Genomic DNA, 18,848 nt, shown 5'->3' on the forward strand with positions numbered 1-18,848 from the left:
AGCAAATTCAACTGCACGCAGCTTGAATTTTGCGTCGTGACTTTTTCGCCTCACGGGCGATGCCATGGTTAGCGAGAAATAAGACACGATGTGACAGATGTGAAGCACGCATGGTGATGATGGTGAAATTTCTTTATTAGTATGAAGGCCAAAAGCAAAGAAAATTGCATAGCAGCGTTTTGGGTGGCCTTTGGGCTGCCGGTTGCGACGTCCAGGCTGTGGAGCCGCTACAAAATCAATGCAATGAAGATGTCGTGGTGGATGGAAATAACGCGATCGGGAGCGGCTCTAAAATTAAAACTTGCTACTGGCAAGCTACCATTTTTAAATGAACAACACATTTTCGTCCCTCAGAATTAAACTGTCTATAGAAACGTATGAGCTGCATCTCATTTTTGCGAGACAGTTTGATGTTACTTTTGAGTTCTTTTGAAATGTAGTTACTGTGCGTGGCAGAAGATAACGCGCAGTTGTGGCGCATAATTTTCCGGCTTGGGTTCATGCCTGCGCCGCCCACCCAATATTTTGCTGTGTAGAGGTTGTAAATTGTTAGGTGTAACGTCCCGAAGTGACATATGGGCTATGAGCGATGTCGTAGTTGTGGGCTTCACATTAATTTATACCACCCTTAACGTGCGCTGACATCGCTTAGTGCACAGACACCTTTTTGGGTGCGGACCAGGTGTGGACGCCGTGGCCCGGATTTCTTCCATACATAAGTCGCATCAGTGAATAACGCACTGACGAAATTCTTAGGTGAAAAAACAACGCGACGTATAAACCTGAAAATACGGTAATTGTCAGTGCACCTGACCAGGCCCCTTTATTAATGAGCGACTCGAGGAGCATGCGCTAAATGTAGTGAACAAAGTTGACTAAAGGGCACATCTGCTGTCACACATTCTTGCTTGCAAATATGCCCCCGTGATTTGATAAGGCATAGATTCTTGGCAGAAGCAAAAAAAAATGAGCATGTGTGGTTGGCTCTTGAAACCTTTCATATTAAGAAAGATCAGAAGATTGCATTAGCTACCTATACATCGTTCTTCCTTTACGCAGCCGAATATAAGTTCCTGCAGTTGCGATATTGTTGACTTGTCTTGAATGGCCTTTCTATTTTTAGTTTGCTTGCACTAGGGCAGCCAGTGGTATACACTTGGGTTGTTGTCAAGAAGAATAAAGCAGTTGTTAGTGTAGTGCCCATTCTGTGATTGTCTTTCCACCATGGATTTTCGCTCATCAGTTACCATAAGGAATGGCATGCACCCACTTGCCTCAACTGGAATATAATTGATATACCAGTATGCTCAACAACTGGGTGAGCCAACACCAAAGGCTATTATGAACAGACATTTAAATAATCTTTGATTGGCTGAACAAATTTCCTGGCATTTTAAAATTGCTGTTAATTCTGGTTTCGTGCCTCTCCCCAGTTCATTTGCTTTGGGGTCATAATGTGACAAGTGCTGCATATTTTCTTATGGTGCGAGCTTTGATAATGCTTGTGAAATGGCACTGATATTTATTAACCAAGTTGCTTGTTTCTTGTATTGCTGACTAGCTTCAGCGGAACTACCGCAACATCATTAAACCAGCACTGCATAAGCGGAAGTGCAAGGGGCTGTCTGAGCTTGCATATTTTACATTGGGCTTACCCTTGAACAAGAGTGAGCAATGCTCCAATTGGGAGAAGCGGCCGTTGCGGCAGTCCCAGACCGAGTATGCAGGTAAGCAGTATTTATGTTGCCCTTCCATTTGAATGCCACTGGTACCAGCCTGTGCAAGACATGTTGCGAGTAATGTAAATTGCACGAAAAGGGTTCTGAAAGAGTGATAAGAAGGCTGTGCTTTTTGTTTTTTCTAATGGCTTATCATTTGGGTAAAAAATTGGAAATAAAAACTAACTTTACTTTATGCTTTCTTCCGATTCGGAGCCCGTTTGCTTTCTTCATAGGTGTCATAAAAGCTCCTCAATTCCTTATTTCTGTCTGATTTACTGCATAAATTCATTAGAACAAGCTATTTTCACTGATAACTGTGGAAGGTGCAACTGGTTTCTGCACACCTTTTGCTAATTCATTGAAGGTCTAAATACCGTAGCTTTGTGCAAGTTGTATTTTGGTCTGCTGTTTCTTTTTTTTTAACTTTTGGTAGCAAAAACTCAGTGGCAATCGGAGTATAAATGCAAGTTTTATTTTAAAGTAACTGCAAAACTTAGCATAACCTTGTCATTCGCAACTTTTCAGTTCGGTTGCTTTGCCGAAATTGAGCTTCCTGCTTTCAGCGGCCAAATAACTGGCCAGCTTCTTGAGCATCTCCTTGATTTTATTTGTTTTAAGATATGTGTCCCGTCATGCATACACAGTCAGCGATCAATTTTTCGGACTCTCTAGGGACCGCGAAAATGTTCATAAATTCAGGCAGTCCAAAAAATCAAATTTTATAGAAAAAATCACTTTGCGTAAACTTCCGATTGCCACTGTGTGGTGGAAGGAGTCAGTAGCCCAGTCTGATGCTTGACAGTCTCGCCACAGTGGGTGGCAGCCAGCATTTGACAAACTCCAGACGCGAAAGCGAACCTGCGACTGTAGAGTTTCGAAGGTGCTTCACTGCATAGTCATCTGCCGCACGTTGAAGCATCCTCTAAACACAGCTGGGCTGTTTTTGCAGCTACTACTTCACACTGCGTAAAGGATGCTGTATTTCTAGCTTAAAATTTGTTTTATATAATCCCATTTTCGACCCCTTGAAGCCTGGATTAATGACGTTCCACAATATATGTTCTATGGTGGCTTGGCCATTGGCAGTGATTTCGCAGCGAATGCGAATGAAGTCAGAAAAAAATCGAACAATCAGTCCCGATGTGTCTGAAATTTCGGGAAGTTGTATACATTCGTTTTATGTAGTATGCCGCAGTGTCAAACTATCCAAGTAATCAAGCATGTTCGAAAAATCAGGTGTTGGAATTTTCCCAAGTTAATCTGCACCATGATGCATTATTACATTGTCACATGTTCTTAAAGGTGAAGAGTTGCATAGCAGTAAATAGGAGAAAGTTCATAGAGTAAGTACAGCCAACAGCTGCCAAAATTTGTAAATTTTGTCTGTATTCATAAGAAACTTGAAATATGTATTGTAGCCCTTAACTCTACCTTTGCACATGTTTAGTTTACTTTGGTGCTGGATAGCAATGAAGGCTTCCTTTTACATGCTAATGTTCCTTCAGTTTACATAAGAATGCATAGCTAGCATTTGAGCTTGAAATGCCTGCAGACTGTCTTGCTGCCATCAAGAGCTCTGGAGAGTGATACCTGCTGGCCCATCGCAGGTTTCAAGATAGCCTCTCTCGGCTTGTGCAGCCATAGAGATGGATTTGCTGTAGCTAAGGCCCAGGCAGATATTTGTAATAAAGTTCTTGATACTTGATTCGATCGGATAGTTTGGTACACGAAATCTCAGTCATTCGTCGCGTGCTGAAGCATAACGTTTCTGCAGCATTTGCCTTGTGTGGTTTGGGCTGAGCGTACCTCTTCCGGGGTTGGCCCCGTGGCAAAGGTCGCCAGAGCCTACACACCTGCTAAGTGTATGTGCCTCTGGCTCACACACTTGCGCCAGTGCAGGTCTGCACATGTGAGCTAGGCGTGAATGCGGCACCTAGATCTGTACGTGCTTGCGACTACGCACGTGCAGGAACCAGTGTGGTGGCATGCATTGCATTAGAAGCCTGGTAGAAGTCATGTGGTTTGCTGTCCATTTGACCTCCATGCCTGATCACAGTCCTTTGTCCAGCTTCTTTTGTAAGACTAATGTTGGCTATCAGGAGAACAGATGCACGCTGTAAACTGGCACCTCAGCAGAGTTTTCAGCACTGTTATTTGCAGGTTCCTAGTAATGAGGTGCCTTTGCTATAAAATAAGAATTGTGCATTTTATTCTGGAATGTTCAGTACTTTGAAATTCTTAGTGGTGAATTATTTTCACATTGCAAATATGACATTCTGGTGGGAATTTTTAAAAAGTTTGTTAATCTGAAAAAAAAAAAGTATTGTATACATTACCCCTCTCCCCCCCCCCCCCCCCCCCTTGTTACTGCAAACCTTCTGTAAGGTTTGCAGTAACGAGGGCTCACTGAAGTGCTCAGCTAAAAAATTAACCTGTTGGCAGTGGTAATAATCACACTTGTTAGTCAGTGAGCATCAAAATGACCATTTCTGCCTGCATTCCATTGAAATGTTGGTTCAGATAGTTGAGCGTTTGTGCCTGTGTATGTGTTTATAACCAGCCACATCATTTGAACACCGATGATATAGAATGTGTCATAGAGGAGCACCTATAATGAACATCAGAAGAATTATAGAGGAAAACTTCCACCAGAAAGCTCACGAAGCAATTATGTGAAAGCTGAATATGGGACTGCTCTTTCAGCGCTGTGGCACCTTTGACAGGTGCAGAAATCTGCAGCAGTGAAACATACAGTGTAACAAATGTTTTGATTGCTCAAGAGCACCAGTTAAAGAAAAGTGTGAGGAGAGCACATAATGAGCTGGATGTGCAAGTTGAACTAACTGCTCTGCACTTGTCAGAAGTCACATCAAAGTAAATTATCTTAAACCAGCAGCTGACAGCATGTAATTCTTGTGAAACTGTACTCTCACACACACTAGACATAAGCGAGTCGCACAGTAAAATTGTTCATTCCCAGTGCCATGGAGCAGGTCCCGGAAAAGGGCCAGTGGTTTTTGGTATTCTCTTCATTTCAGTTTAGCTGAAGTATATGAAGTAAGCCAATTAAGAGCAATTACAGTAGTGTCAGTTTATGTGGGATGAAGTAAATTAAGGGCATGGATGCTAGTATTCTTACTTCAGATAAGAGCTATATTTTGACATTCATATTATGGCCTTCAAACAGCTTTAGATGCATACTGCCTCTTGCAAATTTACCAAGAGATCGAGAAGAGGTGTGAAGACGAACAGCTCAACTTCACAATGATTCTTCAAGGAGCTGAACAGAACTTCGACGGAAATCAGCCCCGCCAAGAAAAACTCTACAAACCTCGGGCATATCGACGAAATGGTCGCAGGCAAACATCATTCAGGCACTAGCCTGTTGTCACTTGCAACTGCCTGAAAGTGACTAGACTTTTGTTTGTGCTGTCTTTGAAACTTTTTTGTTCCTCAGTCTTTAAGTGTGTTTGTTTTTTATTTAAGTGATGAGACTTTTTTTGTGCTTCAAGTGTTTTTTTTTTTATTTAAGTGATGAGACTTTTTTTGTGTTTCAAGTTTTTTTTTTATTTAAGTGATGAGACCTTTTTGTACTTCAAGTGTTTTTATTTTTTATTTAAGTGATGACTTTTTTTGCACTTAGTGCTTCTGTTTTTTATTTAAGTGATGAGACTTTTTTGCTTGTCTGATGTTTCCTTCAATTTTGTGATAGAGAATCTAGTGTGCATGAAAGTTCACAACTCACTGTAGTTTGCTGCAGTGGTTCTTTTGGATTTTGTCTTGTATTTACACTGGTTTCTTGTGAGTACAACTGTACCAGCCGCTTCTTCCTGAGTATTTAACCCTTACTATAGTGGTTGGTCACATTTACAAATTGCATTGGTGTGTGCCATGATTGAATGGCTGGGCTTTTTCACACTTCACTAATAGAACAAAGTGCCACTGATGAGTACAAATAGGAATGTGTATACACGGTTTTTGATGCTGACTCTTGAGTCTCAAAGTTAGTTTGCAGAGCATTCTATAGTATCAAACTGCACCATCATGACAGATCTTGGCCTCTTGGAATTTTGTTTGTCTGAAGGCACTTCTGGGTTCTCAAAAACGTGCTTTGCATTAAAATGTTTGCTTTCCATAAGCACTACTTCACCTCAGGGACAGAGCAGTATTGATCTCTGTGACATACAAGGAAAATCTGCATGCAGTGGGTGATCGAGGAATATTGGAGCTGAGGGCAATGGCAATCCAGTTGCAATGGTAGGATTGGCTCTAGTGCGGTTATAAGATTTAGGCATAGTTTTGCAAGCACAAGTTAAGACTGCATATATTTTTTTAATTCTGGCATACAGTCCCAAGAGATGTGAAGAGTTTGGTTGCTGAAGACTCACACTAGCCATGACATAAGAGGTAAAGACCATTTACTGTGCACTTTAGAGACACTTGAGGACAACTCCATGCAGTTAATGTTAGCAGCTGTAAAAATCAATTCTTTGGCTGTTTCTGGATATGCTGAGTTTGTCTTGTAGCAGAAAACTCATTTATCACGGAGAAAATGGAATTAAAAACTCTCACTTCAACCATTGTTGCCATTGTTGCAACCATTGACTGGTTGCCATTGTTTTGAAGTGAAAGGCAGTGTATCATATACTATCTTATAGCCTCTGAGACCTGTGCTTATTTGTTTTAAATTGGCTGCTGATGGCGGCATCTGCATTTTTCTTTTTTTTTTTAGTTTTTAGCTTATCAATGTTCCACTTTCGTTGAGTGTCCTCTTTCCAAGTTACCTTACCAATACAGGCCAACTTAAATTTAGTGTTAGCATCCCTTAAATTGTCCTTTAATAAGTTAGTTCTTTTATGTAAGCTTGTTCTTCACTGGCAGTGGTAAGGTCTGCCCGGGCTACTTGCACAATTCTCGATTGATGTATACAAAAGTATGCTCACCCCTGTTGATGCTACTTCAGGGTTGAAGGCATTTCAGCTACCAAAACATTGAAACTGCACAGGGTGTTTTGCTTGAAGGCCAAGGGGGAAACACTCAATCCACTGGGAAGCAGCAAGCTGTGCACAATGCCATCCAGCCAGGTGTAGCTTGTATCTGTTGCAGCGATGCTGTTATTACTTGCAGTAACTGCAGGGCACACAGGAGCTGAGCTGCCACTGTGCCCTGTATGCTCGAGTAGTAGCCAGAACAAACTATGGCCTTGGCTTTTGTTTTTGTACCCGTCATACACGCGCTAGCCTAGAAAGGCATCACTGGACATGAGGGATACATCTGGTATGATTTGCAACACCGTTCGTGCATTCTGACGATACTTCAGCAGCAATGAGAGATGAAACCCCTTGACTAGCCATGGCAGTATTGATCGGCAGAGGATGTCTACTTGCGTTCAAATCTCGTAAATGCTTCCGCATCACGCCTGATGTGAAAAGCATGATAGTAAGCATTCTTTGTTATTTGCATTGAAACAAGCAATCCCTGAATCATTACGGGTAGAAAAATTTCTATTCGCAATAAAATCTATTGCGCTACTCTTTGAGTCTGCAGTTTTTTCAAACTACGCTGCTGGTGCTGCAAGGACTTGCGTCAACTTCGATCAGATAGTTGTCTGTGCTCGTCACACCAATTAAAATGCTTATATCAGTAGTTGTAAAATAGTTCTCATATAAGGATGAACACTGTCGGTGGACAAGGTCAGTTGTCGGGCGAGTTGGTGAGGATGTTCCATATCTAAGCGCGATAAACGAGACAAGAGAGAAAACATGTTATATGTTTTCTCTCTTGTCTCGTTTATCGCTCTGTAGATATGGAACACTGTCGGTGGCGGCTGTTGCGGACTAATGGGGACAAGAACCAGTTCTGCATGCTGAATGGCTGATGCACACTACTATGTGGCAAGCGGTAGACACAAGGAAAAAATCTGATCAAGCTAGATCGCAAGTGAACAGCTTTTTTTTTTTTTTTTTTTTTCTCCATGTACGTGGCAAGACCGCCACCAGGTAAAATTCTATTTGCAGCTTTTCCACTCCTTGGGGATTGTCCTTAATGCCTTCGTGTGCGTGCCTTTCAGATATGTGTGCAATTGCAATTATGTTACATTAATCTCTTGACTTTTTTCTTGGGCTCTTCACACAGAGCATTAGATCTTTATGCATATTCGAAGTCCACATTGCGGCCTGTTCCCGACTGCATCCTAGAATTTCAAGCATTTCTTTGTAGTGGTGGCTTGTGGTGGCTGTAGCCAGTTTCAGCAAGGATGGTGCACTGCAGACCGTGCCCAATGTCACTTAGTGCTGCTGCATCCTGTGTAACCGGATGATATTTGTAACTTGTTGCTGCATAGATGCCAGCATGTTTGCTTCATCATAACAGCAGGTTACTGCAATTACTGCAGTTATGCTCATCAAATGAAAAGTGATTTGGAAAGGAGGGCTGTTCTATTCCTAATATATTTAGGAATCATTAGCATTAGGTGTTAGATATGTTTCACATTAGACATTTATGGCCACCATTTGCACTATGCTGGTTGAGTTTAATTTCCACTATTTATGCGCTGCTGCATGCAAGCAAGCTTGAGCCCTGCTCACTAATACAGTTACTGAGTGTTAGCTTTGCTAGTTCTGATGCCTCATGCTTTTGTACAGCTAGCTGTGCCTGTGTACAGCCTCTCCTACGCAGTCTTCCACTGTTTACTGTTGGCTTCTTCATGTCTGCCTCTGTTCTATACGCTTTTGGTTATCACATTGGGCTGTTAGTATTGGGAGCAGCTGCTGTGGTCTGTCTTTGAAATTTAATTTAGCCTGATATGTGAATGCCCTGTTGTTATTTCTTAATCCTTTGAGGGTCGAATTGTTTTGAAAAAAACTTCCCAGATGGTCATATTACTTTATTGCGTATTTTGAAAGTTTAGTATGAGTAAAGTCAAGGAAAAGTTGTAGAAAATTATTAGGCACTGGATTTTGAAGTCAAAGTGGGAACCTCAGGAAACCACAAGGAGAGCAGGAATACCTCAGTAAGGGTCATGATAAACAAGGTAACAGCAGCCCCAATAAAGATGGCAATCTGTTTCTGTGGCTCCTGCACCCCAGGTGGCCATAAAGATAAAAATCAAGTTTTGCTTGCCTCCATTGTGATCACAGGAAGGGGGGGGGGGGGGGGGGGGGGAAGGGTAACCACAACCATGCAAGGGCCTTACCTCTAACTGGGTCACAAGCTACAGCTAGGAATCACTTCTGTTTATCTCCTGCACCAAAGGGCCCATAAAGATAAAAATCAAGTTTCAAGTTTTGCCCTCCCCTCCCTCCAGAATGGGCAGTTGCCACCAACCAAGCTGCAGCTAGGCAGCGCCATAAATTTCAAATGCTTCTTGTAAGCCCTAGGAGGTGGCAGCACCTCCCAGTGAGCATGCATCATCATTAGGGCCGAATTTTTCAGACCAAAGATTGAAACCCTACAGGTACAGCAAAAACCTTGCTGAAGACCGAAGAAAACCGCTGCTGTACATAAACCCTCAAAGGGTTAAAGGACTATAGACACCTAACTTTTGAGTTCGTGTTTTATCATTTGTAATGATGCCTAGGACATTAATGTACACGGATCGATATCGCCATGTCACATTCGCCTACGACTACTGAATAATTTATAATCGATTTTTCAACAGCCCAGCGATGGCTGTGATATCACAGTCAAGTCTAGGTCACGTGAGGGATGAAAATACAGCGATATAATCATTGCTCTGTCATTTGAATTCACTACAATGATGAAGCCAGCCTACCTCAAGAACAGGAATCACTACAAGTCGAGAATGGGCGATTATATTGCTGTTTTTTCTTGCCGCACATCAAGACATGATTGTGACATCACAGCCATCTCTCTGCTGTTGATACCGAAACTGGTGAGAAAAAAAAATTCGATTATAAATTATTTAGCGGTCGTAAGTGAAAACTGCGTGTGGATCGACTTTTAACAGGAATGACTTTTAACAAGAAGAAAAATGCCACCAAAATTTGGTGTCTATAATCCTTTAAGCTATCCATAAACTTGCTAGCTTTCCGGCAGCTTTTCATGCTCACCATGAAACTTGCTCACACATTTCGATTCTCCGTCAACTTGAGTTCCAGACTATTATTTTCTGTTTCCTTGTTTCTGCTGTAGTGGTGTAAGTTATGGGGCTTACTTTCATCAAAAGGGTACAGCGGTCAGGCTGCTTCTCAAACTTTATCGGCTTGTGCTGAATTACAAACTAATTAGCTATGTAAATTGAGGTTTCCTGGTTACTTAGTAGGCTGAGCAAACATTTTTTTTCTGGCCACATTTCAATTCTGCCAATTTTTGTTTTTAACTGCTGGAGTCAGTTTGGCATGCCATTTAGATAGGAAAGCTGCGCATGGCAGTGTAATGCTTTAAGCAATAAATTGTCAAGGTTGTGTTGCTACACAGAGCACTGAAACATCGAATTGAGTTCACAGTCGACAGGCACTAGCGCAGAGTGCACACTCGGCTGCGTTGAGTGTTATTCCTAGGACTGCACAGAGGAGCAAGTCTAAAGTACTGCTGAAGCTTGGTAGCATGATCTGCATCCATGGTCGCATCATATGCAGCTTTTAGCTGAACTTTGCATCGTGCTTTACAGCATAGAATTTAATTTAGTGATGGTGGGACACAGAAGTTTTTGAACAGTGGGATCAAAGTCCGGTAACTAACCAGTAAGTTGTGCTGCATATAAAATTTTGCCTTTATGCTTACTAAACTGCAAAGTGAAGCGCACACAAATTTCGGCAGTGGAAAAGCATCCTCCTTATGTGTTTGCCTACAAGTAGCATGCTTGTTTGCCTTTAACATTTGACTCTTAGATAAAAATAAGCCATGTACAAAGGTGTGAAACAAGCCGTCTAGCAATTTGTTATGCTAGGAACTTTTATGCCACACTTTGAATATTTCTAAAGCTGTTGCCAAAGGCGTTAAATTAGCACACTTGTTGTACTGAAAGCTTTAATTGTAGTTCTAGCCATTGCCTTGTCACATTCTTTGCTGCAAGGCCCACAGTTTACCATAGCAGTCTTACTAGAGGTAAAACCCTGCTATAGTAAACTTATATAGCAAAGTGAAATGGCAGTCCCATTTTTCCTTTCATACCCTACTGTACATTTTGTTTCTTTATTTAGTAAAGGCATCTTTAATAAAGAATGGTTATGTTTGGTCACGGTGACATGATTTGTGTGGAATGATGACGTGGCACTCTCATAATCAAAATCTCTGCGAAGTAGGTCTGCAATGGCATAATTGCAAAGCCAACACTAGTAGTGCATGGTAAGCAGTAGGCGTCTCAGTAACAACACACTATGTTAAGTCTCTAATGCCTCTTAACCCTTTTGTTGTCTCGGAGTTCATCGCACTGGCGCTTATGTAGAATTTTGCACCCTCCCAAGCATGCCAGCTTTGAGAACATGCAAGTAGGTCAGTGACACCAAGAGAGCTGAATGACACTGAGGCTGCAGAAGACTTATGCACTTGCCAAGTTACTTTTTAACTCTTGTGTTAAAAGGCCCCATTCTCCACAAAATTCGGCCTCTGTGTTGTCAGCATTGCAAGTGAAAAATCGCAAGCAAGCCTCTGGCTGGTGATATGACCAGACACTAATTGGTCATAGAATTACAAGACCTCAGGAGACATAACCAATTTGACAGGAGCTGCCAAAGGGAGAGAAGTGAACCTTCCAGGACCCTTGCGTTCAGAGTCAGACATGCTACCTTTAGGCCATTCAGGCACGCTCGTATGGCTCGGTTAAGTGGGGCTTTAGATGATAGCTGCACAAATTAATTTTTGGTAGGTATTGGCGATTAATAGTGTTGCATAGTGCATATAAGCGAACCAGGATCTGCAAGGAGAGCTGTGGATGGGAGCCATCAATGCTTTTGCATCATAGCCTTGGCAAAATGTTTGCAGCTCTGAGTACCTTTACTATAGAAGGGTTCTACTGCATTTCCCTGACCCAAGTTGAGTCATGGCATATATGTCTCATTATGTAGAAATAATGCCTTTTTGTTGCTACAAAACCTTGGTAGCACCACCAGAGACAGTTGCACCTGCCACTGGTATAACAGCAAGCAAAGGTGATACTTTGCACATCCAGCCAGTAAGCCTTAAGATTTAAATTAGTTTAAGGGTGCATTTCTTGAATGCTCAGTGTACGAAAAAAAAAATGCATGAGAAACACTCATTGCTACTGCCATCGTTGACGTGAAAGGAAAATGCACTCTGTCTTTGAATGTGTAACTGTTGGGCTCTGACATTTCACCTGTTGCACTTTATGCAAAGATCATGCCATTATATGTGAGGTCTAAAACAATAGATTAACTCCAGGATAAGTGTACAGTCATGAGCAAAAGTCATATAGTACAACACGTAGCCGGCAGCAGATTTCTGGATAGCTGCATTTCAATGCCATCTAGTAACTACTATGTGGGATTGAGACAGTCGTGGCGAGGCTCCATTTTAGACATGCATGTGGTGCTGTCGCTAGATGGCATTTAGATCATTTTCCCGCGCATGTAGTTAAAATTCAGATTCTAGTATTTGGAGCTGAGCATATCGAAGGAATTGAGCAACAAAGGTGAATATTGATAGCAAGCAAATGGAAACAAATGAAAGTTTGCTTCTGAGAACTAGGTTGACATTAGGCCATGGTCTGCGTGTTACGGCATCAGTGAAATTGGCACCCAATGTTTGTGGTGTCCATACCTGATTTATCGTTAGTTGATAAGACTACTTAATTCACTAGCTTCCCTAAGCTTACGATAGTGAACAAATGGTACTTGGCTAGTGGAGCAATACCTCAGATCACACAACTGTGCTTGTCCTGCTATACCACCATCGCATCACACCCCTGGCTTCCCTATTTAATTTTCAACAGCCAGCTAGCTACACCCTTCCCTGCAGTGACCTTTTATTTAAATCGAAAAGTCCAACCCCCAGTCATGAGTGAAAACTTTTCTTTCCCTGCTGACCAATCAAAATTGTTATTTAGGTTGGCCGTAGAAGGCACTTATGCAAATATGCCTTTTATGGTCGTGATGCAGGCAGGTGTGATAATTGGCCTTTGAATGTCATGGCAAATGTGAATCGTGGTTGGGGGAGGGGGGGGGGATGTGTTACTTTTTTGCCTACAGGGAGTCAAAGAGCTTGTCTGACAGCCTTTACTAAGTCCTGCAATTTCACATTTGTTATTGTACAACATGTAGTATTTATAGTATTGGCTTAGCAGATTGTTTTGATGTGAAGCGAGCAGTAATGTTGCAAGGTGTGGGACAGTTTTAAATATATAAAAAAGGACAGAGTGAATGTAGTGACCAGGATGCATCTTGGTGGCTAAGAAACAGCCGTTTTGAGGGCTCAGAATTCGCTTTTTAAATTATTCCTATTGTGCACTAGCCATCAGACAAGGAAGAAAAAACTTTTGCTTGTAAAATAAATTAGTCTCTATTAGGTCTGGCTGGGTAATATTGCTCGCAGTATTTTTACGCTCTTTACAGCTGTATGTGATGTCGGCAAGTAGAGTCTCAAGATATTTTTATTATCGCATGAGGCCAACCTGTGAACCTTCATTTGAAAAAAAATATTCGCTTCTCTTGTTCCAATACCTGACAAAGCTTCATGCTGATTCTTTCGTTCTTCCAGTACCTACCTCATTGCATAAGGAGGGCTTTGTGAGTATTTTAACAGGTGAAAATTTAAGTGGCATGCAGGATTGAACCACTTCCTACCATTGACTTATTTGAAAATCAACTCTGTTCACAAATGCAGAAATACCTTTTATTTTGTATGAGAAAGATTTGTAATGCTGGTGCAAAGAAATATCTGAAAGTACAAAACAAGCACAAAGTTACGTGGCATTTGCCGGTACTATACCATTGCTTGCAGTTGGTTGTGTGTACAGTACCTCTATAGGTTTGTAGGTGTGCTTGTCTCATTTGCTTTAGCATCTGCACAAGAGGCATTCAAGTACAGGGTTGCATGCAAAATGCAGTGGTGATCAAGGACAAATGAGTAGCACGTGAGCCCAGCTGAAGTGTTGGTTCATTCGTTGAAGTGCAGTGCTCATGCTGCAGTTTGTAGGAGCACAAGTTTATGAGCACTGTGTTTATATAAGACAGCTGTAGGAAGCAATGACTCAGCATTGTGAGCTCGAACTTTTGCATGTACTATCCAGGACAAAAGACTCCAGGATTCCAAGTTGCACCTTGACAAATGTGGCCTGGTGCTGCCAGCTGATAAGTTTGTGTGCTCCTTTTGCAGCTTGCATGTCCTGGAGAGGCTTTTGTCCTCGATAGTATCTATAGGTGGCACAAGGGCTGTGTAGGACCTCTGGTTGTTATCCTTGAAGGCCCTGAGATTGGCTAAAAAGTGTGGTAGTGGTGTGGGAACAAATTTTTCTGTGCATGAAATTCTAGCTTCCAAGCCCCTTATTGCTTGTGGCAACTGCATACCTGCCAACTCTCCCGAATTTCGATTACATCTCCCGATCGTACGGACGCAACTTCAAATCTCCAGAAAAGTGGCAGCCACAGCCCACGTTTTGTTTTCTTCAAATTTTTTCATTGTTTTTCTTTTTTGCACGCTATAGCTATAATCCTATAACATCCTATAATATAACTATGCTGGAAAGCAGTGCGGGAGCAGTTAGTCATCAGCATGCAGCTTGAATCGAGGTAGCGGCTGCCGGCACCACCACGAATGCGAGCAACCGATGGGTGCTGCCATAGACCAGCGTGAGGAGTCAGACGCTTTCACGAGCCTATATACTATATTCACACGAATGTAAGTCGACTCGAATGTAAGTCACCCAATTGCATGTCCCAAAAACAGTGCTAGAACACGGACAGATAGAAAGGGACAAACATTTTTTTTCTATTTGTCCATGTTCTAGCGCTGTTTTAACATAATGTTCAACCAACTTCCCCAACAAGCCACTTCGGAAAAAATATTGCCTGGCTATACTACTTGCAAATCACATATTTCGGGGATGTACACTGCAAGCTTGACCTCTAGCTCTGGATAGCATACCAACTGTATACCTCGGAAGCCTCTTCACTTAGCGTTGAAAATTTTGTCTCACTGCCACCGCCACACCCGCAACCCGTTTAGAACTTTCGGCCCACAATGAAATTCTTCCTTTGGCATAATAAATGACAGCCGCCTCCTTGAATGCTACGCGGAAGAAGTACCAAATGCTTTTTGGACTGAAGAGCTCATGACAAAGCATGTGGCCGGTCGTAAAGTCAAAAATGCGAACACGTGAACCTCGCGCAAACTCAACGAACGATCGGTGTTGGCTCTTTCATCATCCATCAACACTCCTTGGAAGTGCTGCCATGCCACGTGACTGGACGCGACTGATGCGCAAAAAACTAGCTTCGCCACAAGTTGTTCTTCTGCAAATGATCGACACTCCCACAGGTGCAGTTCGTGCTGCGCAGTAAAAGTTACGCACACTAACTTAATTTTGCACTTGAAGCTGTAGAACAAATAAATTTGCCGTATCCTCCCTGATATAGTTTTATCTTATTAAAGGATGCATTCTTTGGTTTTGATCCCGTCCTCACTTCTGATTTTCTAATTCTAAAAAAGGGGTCGGCTTACAATCATGTAAATACGGTAGTACTTGGAAGAGTTTCTGACGGCATAACAGCAGAGAGATCAGTTCAAAATAAACTAGTGGGCCCCCACTCTCACCTCTTTCCAATGTTGTCAGCCTCAATAATTTCCGAAATGCTGAACAAAAAGAAAATATGCCCCCCCCCCCCCCCCCTCTCTTTTTTCTGCCACCACGTCGGTCTCCCGAATTTCCATGTTGCTCGGTTGGCAGGTATGCAACTGCTTGAAATGTGAAATGTTTTTTGGTGAAGAGCCACTTCTTTTTTTTAGGGGGGGGTGGGGGGGGGGAATGCACACAGGGTCCTTTCATATGTGCATATATCTGCCATACATTTTGTATAATATGTCAAAATAACTGAAGGTGCAGGATGCCTGAGGTGCTGTCATATTGGTGGCATCAGTACTATGAAAGTTGTTTAGTTTTGAGCTAGTTCTTTGGCTCAGCCCCTGTCACATGGTAAGCTAGCATTCTGAACTTGAAAGTTATAAAAAGTCAATAAACTGACCTTGCACATCGTGGATGCTGAAACTTCATTGGCATATGCACTGCAGTCATACCAATTAGCAGATAAGTTGACATATCTTTGGTAAAATATTTGCTGCATAAGCTGGAGCTCAGCTGTTTTGGCAGTTTTCAACTTCGTGATACCATTAAGGAGAAGCACTTACAGTGTTGTCTGTTATGTGTATACCTGAAAATATGCACAAGCTGTTTGAGCATTTGCTGCACATGTAACAAGGCCACACTTTTTTGTTGGGCTGGTTGTGATGCTACAGTGGTATTCCCAGCTTGTGTACCATTTTCAGGCAATGTGCCATCACGTTTAACATACCTAGTGCATCTGGTCTAGATGTTTTGTACAGCTGTGTTTTACCATTGCTTTTACATTATTTCAGTTTGTTTTATGCATTCGAAAATAGTTCATCCGTCCAGCAGTCTTCAGTGGTGTGTTTGTGGACTACATGTTCTCCATAGATGCACTGTCTGGTTGCTGAATGCATGTACAGGGTGATCCACTCTTAGCGTGAACATGCAAGTATGTGACTGCACTCTTCAAAGTGCCAGTGCATCTGTCTGACTGGCCGTGCATAAAAGTTAATTGGCACATGATGCAAAACACCCCCTCCAGATCATCCTGCACGCACACCACTTTGCTTTGATGTGCGGCCACGTTAAAAGCATGAGCGCTGTAAAGAGTGCGACTGCACATTCGCACGTTCACCTTAAGAGTGGATCACCGTGTACATATTTAGTTATATGCATTGTCTGATCTGTATACTGAAACCTGTTGGCATTGTACAGTGTGCACCTTTGGCTCAAATGGCTTCCTGTTCTTTGTGTGTTACAAAAAATTATCACAATCTTTCTATGCAACTAGAGTGTATAGACTCGGACAGGATGTGAGACCAATGTTTAATACTAAATTCATTGAGCTGTTGGCTTCTGAAAAACCTGTAATAGATGGCTGTCTTTATAGTTGGATGTACAGTGTGCTAGAAATTTACTTGGGTATGCAGATCCAAGTCTGGTTGCTGCACTGTGAATGTGAGCTCTGCTTAAATTGAATTCTTGCTCAACCTCCACTTGAGGTGCTGCCAGATTAGGTTGTTGGTTGGCAACCTTGCATACCTACTACATCATTTGGTGCTAGAGTTCTAATGGTTCGACTGCTAGAACCTCTTGGCTACACGTATCAACCCTATTTGCTATCAGGTTTGACAGGTAGCAAGAGTCTTCTACATGCAACCCTGTAACCTCCTCAGTCGTCATGCTGTTGAGAGATTTTAAACTAAAAGCTGAAACTGAGTTGTGGTCACGGACCCAAAAGACTGTACAAAGAGAGGTGCGGAAGGGGTGGCATACACCGCTTCTCTAATAGGTGCGTCGAACAGTGCTGGCAAAATCCCCGTACAAAATGCCTTGGACAGGAGATCATTATCTAATTTGCTGGACAACATGAGTGTCTCGCTCATATGGTGGTGACTGCCATCTTGTTACTCTCCATGGTTTTGCTTGCATGGGCGTGCCGTGCAACTGATATTGTGTGAATAATGTCTGTACAAGGCGCAAACCAGTGCAGCTTCCAGCATTCTACCAAATGTGTTCTAAGATAATGTCTGTTTCTTGCACCCCTTCTTTTCTGTTCATAAATACTTGTTAGAACTCGTTTGCATTGACATCTTAATAGTTGGGTCTATATATGCTGTAATGGTGGTGGTGTTGCAGCTTACTATTGATTTACAATGCAAGGGCCTTGCACTATTATAGAGCTTATATGTTGTTTGTTGTGCATAAGCACTGCAGAAGCTACTGCCCACCTACATTGCTTTATTGCACTTACGATTTTCAAATATGGCATAGAGGTCACGCATTCTCCAGAAGCGCTAATAGTAAATACTAAATGTGTTCCTGTTTGGAAGTGTGTAATATACTGCAGTGGTGACCTCAGCGTATGTTTTGCTGCTACACCCATTGCGGTGGTTGTGGTATCCAGCTGTTGAGTGCAAGGACACAGGACCAAATCCCTGACACTATGGCTGCATTTTGTAGGAAGTAAAATGCAAATACTCCTATGTGTTGTGCTTTGTCAGGTCACGTTAAAGAGCCCTGGGTTGTCTCTAGTAATTTGCTGCTCTGATGTTATACCCGACAGGTATAACAACAGTATACTTTGCTGCATAATAATGTGTTTGCTTGTGTGACAGGGGTGGCAATGTTGGTTCTCATGATAATGCTTGCATGTTGACCTGAAGTTGTTGTCCAAAGATGGTCTTATTGTTAAGATGAGTGAGTCTGTTCACAGCTGGATGTTTTAATGAGGTCTAGTTTGGATCAGATTCTTGGATTCATCAAACTTCATTGCATTCCTTTGTGTTGTGCCCCACCACAGTGGATCGGTGGATGGTGCTTTACTACTGAGCCAGAAACCTGCGCTCAGTCCGAGCTGTTTCTATAGAGGCTAAATGCAAGGCGCCAGTGTACTGTATGATGCCAGTGCACGTCAGGGGGTCGAAATTAATCCGGAGCCCTTCACTATGGCGTCCCTCATAGCCTGAGTCACTTTGGGATTTTAAACTCCATAAACATAAGCCATCATTTATGTTGTGCTCAGAATTGTCTTTTGTTCCTCAAGAGTATGAGTGACTTGCTTGCTGTTCATTGTTGAGTCATGCCTGGGTTTTCCATGAAGACTCAAGTTTTTGTCTATGTAAAGTGAAATAAACTGTTCCTCTGCTGATCTGCTTTATTGTCTCTTTCAATATCTGCTGCTAGTTGGCAGGCCCAATTATGAAAACACATGGCGCACATGAGCAGTGTTATATTCAGGGCCGGATTAACAGTGATGAAGGTCCGGTTCAAAAATTGAGGGATCCCCCTTTCCCCCCCCCCCTTTCTGTCAAACTTCACACATTTTAGAATTGTCTATGGAGAGAACACGCCATATTTACTTGAATCTGCTGACTGTTTATGAA

At 42.2% G+C, this 18,848-nt stretch overlaps 1 protein-coding gene across 1 annotated transcript in view; it reads left to right on the forward strand.

The window, feature by feature from the left end:
• LOC146203535 (exonuclease mut-7 homolog) overlaps window positions 1–18,607 on the forward strand; it is an 86,080-nt gene extending 67,473 nt beyond the window's left edge. Inside the window, exons 14-15 of the mRNA XM_084588830.1 lie at window positions 1,562–1,727; window positions 4,909–18,607. Coding sequence (XP_084444956.1) covers window positions 1,562–1,727; window positions 4,909–5,102 — 360 coding nt within the window. The 3' untranslated portion in view covers window positions 5,103–18,607. The remainder of the gene's footprint in view (window positions 1–1,561; window positions 1,728–4,908) is intronic.
• The last annotated feature ends 241 nt before the right edge of the window (window positions 18,608–18,848 follow it).

Source organism: Amblyomma maculatum, chromosome 1 (assembly GCF_055883805.1).
Source record: "Amblyomma maculatum isolate TAMU_Amacu chromosome 1, ASM5588380v1, whole genome shotgun sequence".
Lineage (NCBI taxonomy): Eukaryota > Metazoa > Arthropoda > Arachnida > Ixodida > Ixodidae > Amblyomma > Amblyomma maculatum.